At 44.5% G+C, this 9,610-nt stretch overlaps 1 protein-coding gene across 1 annotated transcript; it reads right to left on the bottom strand.

Moving 5' to 3' along the window:
* Positions 1 to 10: 10 nt before the first annotated feature.
* Positions 11 to 4,391, bottom strand: LOC117732616 (fibulin-7-like). The gene is made up of 7 exons (XM_034535661.1): positions 4,249 to 4,391; positions 2,836 to 2,989; positions 2,568 to 2,738; positions 2,131 to 2,391; positions 1,503 to 1,631; positions 1,284 to 1,419; positions 11 to 371 (listed from the first exon to the last, which is right to left on the bottom strand). Exons 1-7 carry the CDS (start codon positions 4,324 to 4,326, stop codon positions 11 to 13), a joined length of 1,290 nt encoding a protein of 429 aa, XP_034391552.1. The 5' UTR covers positions 4,327 to 4,391.
* Between the last annotated feature and the right edge of the window lie 5,219 nt (positions 4,392 to 9,610).

Raw genomic sequence — 9,610 nt, 5'->3', positions numbered from 1 at the left:
CCCTCCCCCCCTAAAACTGGTACGGGGAAACGAACAGGGTGACCTTGGTGAGGTAGCGGCCCAGCAGGTTGTGGCGCTCCAGCTCGCTCATCTCCACCTCGGCCTCCAGGGTTGCGGGGCCCCGGATGGGCGTCACCAGGAGGAGGGTGCCGGTCCGCCGGCCGGAGCGCTGCACGCTGAAGTGGCCCCGCCCCCTCCCGCCGGCCAGGCCGAAGCGCAGCGTATCGCCCAGGACGCGCGCCGCCGACACCCGAAAGAGGACGCGCGGGGCGGACATGTTGGACACCACGGACAGGAAGTGGAAGGAGATGGAGTTCGGCGCCTGAGTGCACGCCTTGTCTCCCAGCATGCACGGGTTCCGCTCACAGCGCCTAGGAAGTCAGATGTTAATTTAGGGATCTCTGTTATTCTACAATCACTTCCTGTCCCGCCTCTGCACCTCCAGGGGTTCTTTCATTGGTCGCTCTGATGGAACACAAGTTCATTAATAACATTAAATACGACAACCGCTTCTACCCCCAACATTATCACATCTCCGGCAGAATGAATGAATCTCTCAGATCTGTGGAGGGTGAAGGCCGAACGGTAAAGGGTCGAAGATGAAGAGTGGAGGGTAAAGGATGGGGGATGGAGGGTGAGGGTGGAAGATAAAGGTTGGGGGGTGGAGGATGAAGAGTGGAGGGTAAAGGATGGAGGATGAAGGGTGGAGGGTGGAAGGTAAAGGATGGAGGGTTAAGGATGGAGGGTAAAGGATGGAGGGTAATGGATGCAGGATGGAGGATGAAGGGTGAAAGGTAAAGGATGGAGGGTAAAGGATGGAGGGTAAAGGATGGAGGGTGGAAGGTAAAGGATGGAGGGTAAAGGATGGAGGATGAAGGGTGGAGGGTGGAAGGTAAAGGATGGAGGGTTACGGATGGAGGGTAAGGGATGAAGGGTGGAAGGTAAAGGATGGAGGGTTAAGAATGGAGGATGAAGGGTGGAGGGTGGAAGGTAAAGGATGGAGGGTTACGGATGGAGGGTAAGGGGTGAAGGATGGAGGATGAAGGGTGGAGGGTGGAAGGTGGAGAGTGGAAGGTAAAGGATGGAGGGTTACGGATGGAGGGTAAGGGGTGAAGGATGGAGGATGAAGGGTGGAGAGTGGAAGATAAAGGATGGAGGGTTACGGATGGAGGGTAAGGGGTGAAGGATGAAGGGTGGAGGGTGGAAGGTAAAGGATGGAGGGTAAAGGATGGAGGGTAAGGGATGCAGGATGGAGGATGAAGGGTGGAGGGTGTGATACTCACGCTGGGGACGTCCTGATGTAGGTGGCGTTGCTCATGTGAGGACACGCCACCGTCACACACTGGAACCCCCCAAAGGTGTTCACACACGCCTGCTCCGCTGTGCAGTCGTGCATCCGGTTCTCACACTCGTTGATGTCTGAGGATGGAGGCCGACGGTTACCACACGTCTATGAAACAACCCCCTGTGCCGACTGATCTGGGTGACCTTTGACCTCTGACCTGTGCAGCTGCGTCCCTCTCTGGAGAGGTCGTAGCCGGCCGGACAGAAGCAGTGGAAGCTGCCGGGAGTGTTGACGCACTGATGAACACAGAGCCGGCCGGGAGGAAACAGACGACACTCGTCGATGTCTGAAACACAAGATCCTCAGTGGAAGTATAAGTAGTATCAGTAGTAGTAGTATAAGTAGTATAGTTAGTTGTAGTAGTAGTAGTATAAGTAGTAGTAGTAGTATAAGTATAAGTAGTAGTAGTGGTGGTAGTGGTAAGTAGTAGTAGTAGCCCTGTCAGCCCAGGTCCGGTGCTTGGTCCTGATGTGTTTGCACCGGTGGACCTGAGGCAACGGGTTGGGGCTTGGAGGGGGAGGAGGTCTGAAAGGTAGGGAGGGGCCATGTTGTTTAGGACTTAGTAGGTGGTGAGTAATATCTTAAAGTCTATCCGGTATTGGACCGGACTGGAGACTTAAGGGGAGAGTGGTGTAGTTGATATTGTCGAAGGCGGCACTGAGGTCAAGGAGGGTATGAGACCAGAGGACAGTGTGGAGTTGATGTTTGTGATGAGAGGGGAGGCAATAGTAGTATTAGTAGAAGTAGTATTAGTTGAGTAGTTATTGGTAAGAAGTATTTTGTACCTGTGCAGATGTTGTTGTCGAGGCCTGATATGGTGAAACCCACGTCACAGGTGCAGCGGGTGGAGCCCAGGAAGTGAGTGCAGTGAGACGGACGGACGGAGGAGGACGGGGAGGAAGAAGTGGGCGATGAAGAGGAGGAAGGAGAAGGTGAAGAAGAGGAGGAGGGTGAGGGGGATGCTGACAGAGCTGCAGAGACCAGGAGGGAGGAGGAAGGAGCAGCAGGAGAGAAGGAGGCCAGGGAGTTCCCCGTGCTGTTGAAGCCTAAGAGGAGAAAACAAAAACAAATCACGACTTCAGAAAACTACTGGAACCAGAACCAGGGTGGTCCAAGACCAGCTCTCAGATCTGCACGTGAGATCAGGACCACGGTGGTCCAAGACCAGCTCTCAGGTCTGCACGTGAGATCAGGACCACGGTGGTCCAAGACCAGCTCTCACGTCTGCACATGGGCTGCTGGCCGCTCCACCTCAGAGCCTCCAGACACACGCGTGTGCGCGGGCCAATCAGATCGAAGCCGGGCCGGCACATGAAGTGGACCTCGTGCCCGACGCCGAACACCCGGCCCAGTCTGCGTCCGTGAGCGGGCGGCTCTGGTTTGGGACAGGAAGCTGTGGAGCAGACGGAGACGTGTCCATTAAAATCCCCCGTCTTCAAACCTCAAAGGGGGGGGGGGCGTCCCACACCAGGACCTCAACCGGACCTCACCGCCAGTCTTGAAAATGGCCGCGGTGCTGTTGTGCAGGGCGCTCATCTTCTTCCTGAGGGAGCGAAGGCCCTGCTGGTACGACGCCTCGTGGACCGCCAGCACCTTCTCCACCTGACGCAGCAAGTTCAGCAGGTCCTGGGTGGAGGGACACTCCTAGGGACGAGGGGACGTTAGAGGACAGATCTCAGTGTCTTGCTCAAGGACACATCAACGAGGGCTAGCAGAGCCGGGATCGAACCGCTGATCCTCTGATTGAAAGACTCCAGTCCTTCAGGAGTGAGGTCTTTACATTGAGATCTTTACATTAAGGTCTTTACATTGAGGTCTTTACATTCATATCCATTGAGGTCTTTACATTGAGGTCTACACATTGAGGTCTTTACATTAAGGGTCTTTACATTGAGGTCTACACATTGAGGTCTTTACATTGGGGTGTTTACATTAAAGTCTTTATATTGAGGTCTACACATTGAGGTCTACACATCGAGGTCTACATATTGAGGTCTACACATTGAGGTCTACACATTGAGGTCTACACATTGAGGTCTTTACATTGAGGTCTACACATTGAGGGCTTTACATTGAGATCTTTACATTGAGGTCTTTACATTGAGATCTTTACATTAAGGTCTTTACATTGAGATCTACACTTTGAGGTTTTTACATTGAGGTGTTTACATTGAAGTCTTTATATTGAGGTCTACACATTGAGGTCTACACATTGAGGTCTTTACATTGAGGTGTTTACATTGAAGTCTTTACATTGAGGTCTACACATTGAAGTCTTTACATTGAGGTGTTTACATTGAAGTCTTTACATTGAGGTCTACACATTGAAGTCTTTACATTGAGGTCTACACGTTGAAGTCTTTACATTGAGGTCTACACATTGAGGTGTATTGAAGGGAAAAGAAACCTCACCGGAACTTCTTCAATAATCTAAATTATATGTAGTGCAGTGCTGCGGTGATTATTCACACGCATTTCAAATGGATATTTTCCTTATTATTCCTCCATCCATTCATCAATTTGCTTTCCACTTATCCAGGTCAGGGTATAATAATAATAATAGTAGTAATAATAATGAGAATACACTTTATTCATAGAGAGTGCTTTACAGAGAGAATGATAGAAAGAGTGAATAATAAAATACATGAAGGGCAGAATAAAATTATATAAATTCATAAAAAAATAAACAGGCAGCTCAAATAAAATCAAAATGAGTTTTTTCGACAACGTTCTTCAGAAGAGACGCGAGAAACGGAACTTATATTTACAAACTGACACAAACCGCTTCAACACAAGTATGAAACACTGTGAGGCTGAAACATCAGAACACGTCATTCATTAAACAATAAAACCCTTTGACTGCAAAGACAATAAACGCCGTCGCTGGCGTCACCTGAACTCACCTGAGCAGCAGAGGAAGAGGAGGAGGAAGAGGAGGAGGACATGTGATGAAGACACAGCATCAGCAGAACCGTCTTCATCCTGGAGAACCTCTCGTAGCTTCAGACTCCTCGGCTGCGTCTCCAACACTGAAGCACCTCCTCTGCTTCTGGTGCTTTTCGAGGGCACTTGCCAAAATGTCCCCCCCCCACAGATATTTAGGAGTAACAGGAGGAGGAGGAGTAGCAGGAGGAGGAGGAGGAGGAGGAGGAGCAGGAGGAGGAGGATCAGGGCGACTCCCACATCTGGAACCACACATTGACTTCATCAGCATCCCCAGAAATAGACTCAAATTAGAAGGAGAAGTCAGCCGGCGGTTTCGTCTTTTTTCTTTTAATCTTCGTTCGAACAACAAAGCAGCTGCTTTTTTATCTTTTTATCTTTTTATCTTTTTATCTTTAAGTGACGACTTTCTAAATGTCTGCTCCTCCAATTACAGCCGAGAACCCTGGAAGCTGCTGCTTCATGTGATGTGGCGGCTAAATGACAGGGCAGACACATGTGCTGATAGACCCACCTGGATCGTTATTATATTACTATTATTATTTTATCATTATTATTTTATTATTATTATGTTCCCCCACCAGAGATAGTCACATATAAGACATATAAGTCATAAAGTATGAACACACGCTGTAATCTCAACCTTTAGAAATGTGTGAATGTGCTTTAAAACGTTTCATCTTTTTAATATTTTTTGTTTGCCCCGGAAACAAAACGAGGACGTTGAGCGCAACAAAATAAATCTGTTTAACACGTCGAAATCCACGAGTTTTTAGATATCAAACAATTATTATGTCATAGAAATCAACCGGTCAGCTTTTTGTCCCTCCAGGGATCCCATTCTGTTATATTCTATTATTATATAGTTCCTCTATTTTAACTCTCCAGATTCGGCATTAAGTTATTAATTTATTGAAAAGTCCGCCTGGAAAAAATTAAATAAAGATCTAATAAAAATATTTGTATGAATTTCTGTGACCTTTAAACTTTATATACATTATAACATAACATTTTTTGTGTTATCTAATTTTTATTTAGCCTTTATTTAACAAGTTAAGCAGTAAAAATGAGTTAGAGACCGACAACATTAAAAACAAATATAACACAAAATCAGAATTAAACAAAAATGCAAATGAGAAATAAAAAACATTTAAATTCAACAATCCTAGAAAAATTAATAAAAAACAATACAAATGGAAATGTTCTTTTGTTCTTCAAACTTTCATCATTATCAGGTTATTATTACATAATAAAATATTTATAGTTCATAAAAACGTTGACAAAACGAGACATTGTGTGATTTATATGATAATCAATCTTATATTATAAATAACAAATGCAACAGAAATATGAAATTATAAATACTCTAGAATAGAGAACCTGTTGCATTTCTTTACAGCAGTTTAAAATAAATAGAAGTCTTTATATATAATAAAATATAAAATGTACATTCACTCTGCAGTGCGCGTGGCGTCCACTAGGCGGCGCTTCAGCCTTTCGTTTCAGCCCTTTTCTCCAAACATATAATAAAACATAAAACACAAGAGTCTTCTCAAGTGGCTGAGCTGCGTTTCAGTCTAATTATTATTTATGTTGCTCGAGTCTCTAATTAAAATATGAAGCTTTGATCCGTGAAACCATGAAGACGAAGAGAGTTCAGAGAAACTCTTTGTTTATGTTAATGTTTGTTTTATTGTGAAAATATGAAACCGGAATCAAACAAGAAGCTTTTATTCTGCTAATAAAAGTATTTTGATCTAAATAAAAAAGTACCAATACAACAATGTAAAAATACTCCTGAACACAACAGCTTACTTAAGTAAAAGTATGTTAGTACATTTAGCCAAATGTACTTAAAGTATTGAAATTAAAAGTATTAATACAACATGTACAAATACTCTATTTAATGTATCCTGAATAGAATATCTTAAAAGTATGTACAGTAAGTACATTTAGTCAAATATAATTAAAGTATTAAAGGTAAAAGTGCTGAAACAACAATGGGCAAATACTCTATTTAATGTTTCCTGAATATAGAATATAATATAATATCATATACTGTAGTATACTGCGTAGATTATACTATGATATAGTTTAGTATTTATACCGACTGATTGCAAAGTAAAACTACAAAAAACATCAGCAGAACAATTAAAAACAACATTTTTAGAAATTATTAAAAGATATAAAATATTTATTTATTTATTTATTCGTCGTTACAGAAAGGTTGTGTGTGTGAGTGTGTGTGTAGCACTGACTAACGGTCCTCACAAGTACAGTAGAACAAACGTGTGTGTGTGCGTGTGAGTGTATGTGTGCGCATGTGTGTGCGCGTGTGTGTGTGTGAGTGTGTGTGTGTGTGAGTGTGCACGCGCGTGTGTATGAGTAAGCACTGACTAATGGTCCTCACAAGTACAGTAGAACAAACGTGTGTGTGTGCGTGCGTGTGAGTGTATATGTGCGCATGTGTGTGCACGTGTGCGTGTGTGAGTGTGCGTGCGTGTGTGTGTGAGTGTGTATGTGTGTGTGTGTGCACGCACGTGTGTATGAGTAAGCACTGACTAATGGTCCTCACAAAAACAGTAGAACAAACATGTGTGTGTGAGTGTGCGCGTGTGTGTGTGTTGCTCTGACTAACGGTCCTCACAAATACAGGAGGACAAACGTGTGTGTGTGTGTGTTGCTCTGACCCTCATTGAAATGCATGCTGGGAGGCCGCTGGAGCTTAAACTGAGATAAACACAGACGCTCCTCATCTTCACGTCTTAATTAGACGGGACAGCTTTAATTAAAATTAAATCACATCACAGGTAATTAAAGGCGGCCGGTTGGTCGATTCATGAACGCTGATTAAACTTTTATCAACCAATCAGAGCGTCCCAGATTCCAGAAGAAAATGTATTTTCCGCGTGAAGAGTTTTAACTGAATCGATCCCGACCTGAAGGTTAAAGGTCGGATATTTAAAGGGTTGTGAATTAGGAACAGACGGAGTCGTCACTCGTTGGTTTGTGGCCTTGAGTTCAACATTTTGGTCGTCGCCATCATGTTTTTTGGAACCAGTGAACAGGAAGTGACCATTTGTGGACTGAGGAGTGACGTAGAGACCTGTCAATCACCTTGTAGGCCCGCCTTGAAGCATACCCTGCTTTATGGTCTGTTTGACTCTAAATGACCATAGTTTACTTCTATACAACCAGAGGAGTCACCCCCTAGTGGTCAGTAGAGAGAATGCAGCTTTAAGACATGAAGCATAGACTTCTATACAACCAGAGGAGTCGCCTCCTGGTGGTCAGGAGAGAGAATGCAGCTTTAACTCATGAAGCATAGACTTCTATACAACCAGAGGAGTCGCCCCCTGGTGGTCAGGAGAGAGAATGCAGCTTTAACACATGAAGCAGAGACTTCTATACAACCAGAGAAGCCGCCTCCTGGTGGTTAGGAGAGAGAATGCAGCTTTAACACATGAAGCATAGACTTCTATACAACCAGAGGAGTCGCCCCCTGGTGGTCAGTAGAGAGAATGCAGCTTTAACACATGAAGCATACACTTCTATACAACCAGAGGAGTCGCCCCCTGGTGGTCAGTAGAGAGAATGCAGCTTTAACACATGAAGCATAGACTTCTATACAACCAGAGGAGTCGCCCCCTGGTGGTCAGGAGAGAGAATTCAGTTTTAAGACATGAATTATAGACTTCTATACAACCAGAGGAGTCGCCCCCTGGTGGTCAGTAGAGAGAATTCAGTTTTAAGACATGAAGCATAGACTTCACTTTTCAGACCTGGAGGTTGTATCCACAGCACCAGATCCAGTCCTCTTGTTCTTACCTTTCACAATAAAAGCCCAAGACATAAATATTCACAGGCATATTTCTTCTCACAGGAGAACAAAGATTTTAGATTTACACGGCAGAAAAAAAACATTTTAAAGTATCCATATTTTCCTCCACTAGGGGGCGCAGTGTCTCCACAGGATAAACACCTCACTGTGGACCTGGATGAACACGAGTAATGGAGAAACCCCACTAACTTACCCCCTCTCCTCTCAGACTCACTCCCCCTTCCCTCCAGATACATGAACCGGTCATCCCTCCTCCACCCCTCTCTGTTGAGTGTTAGATGGTACGACCCACTGCCTCGCTCAGCGGTCACCTCTCTCTCTCTCTCTCTCTCTCTCTCTCTCTCTCTCTCTCTCTCTCTCTCAGTGAGGGAAGCATCATTTAAAGACTCAGTCGTCAGGTTTATCTCTCTCCTCTTCTTCTTCTTCTTCTTCTCTTGCCATGACCCATTTCAGGAGCGACTCTCACCGAGACAGGCGTGAGTACCACAAACACACACACACACACACACACACACATACACACACACACACACACACACACACACATACACACACACACACACACACACACACACACACACACATTGTATTTTGAGAAGATGCTGATTTTGTGTGACTGTTGAGATGCTGCGAGGCAAAGTGCAGATGGGTGTGTTGAATGCACATGTGGTTTTGAGGTTTTCTGTGTGTGTGTGTGTGTGTGTGTGCGTGTGTGTGTGTGCAGCACATCCTGAGATAATTAAAGCAATTTGTGAGTTTGTGAGGAACCAGAGCAGCACCTCAAAGCTGTGAGATGTGAACTGTGCAGAAAGGTCATTCTTTCATTGGTCGTACAAAAGCATTGAGAGGATGTTTCACGGTCGTCCACCAATCGCAGGGTCGGCAGTTCGATCCCCTCCTGCCCTCATGCTTTAGGGTCCTCGAGTGAGAACACTGCATTTACAAAGATTGAGAACACAGGAGTCAACTTTCCACTCACATTTGTGACGGTTTGAAATGATTTTCCAGGAAATCGGCATTAATGGTTTCCATCCACTTCGCCGTTGTGTGTGAATATACGTTTATTTGGTTGATAAACAGCTGTTATTATTATAATATTTCATTTCAGTTTTTATGATGTATGTTTTTTATGTGCAAATTGAAAATATGCATAAAAGTTGGTGGATTAAAATGCGCCTACAGACATAATTTCAAAAGCAGTCTGAGAAACAAAAGCAGTCAATAAATCAGGTGTCACAATATTAACATAGTTGGGATTAGAAAAAACACCATGGTTTACGTTAAGATAATATGCAACACTGTAAAATAACAACCATAACAACGTAACGACGCAATCTAACAGTGAGAATGTAAAAGAGCACCCATAATAAGTTATCGCGATAACGTAATGCAGCAAAGTAACGCATCAACTTAACGTGGCAATGTGGCATTACAACGTGTCGTTACGACGTGTCGTTACGACGTGTCGTTACGACGTGTCC

Source organism: Cyclopterus lumpus, chromosome 6, assembly GCF_009769545.1.
Source record: "Cyclopterus lumpus isolate fCycLum1 chromosome 6, fCycLum1.pri, whole genome shotgun sequence".
Taxonomy (NCBI): domain Eukaryota; kingdom Metazoa; phylum Chordata; class Actinopteri; order Perciformes; family Cyclopteridae; genus Cyclopterus; species Cyclopterus lumpus.
Note: the sequence above shows the minus strand (reverse complement) of the source record. Positions and strands in the feature narration are given on the sequence as shown.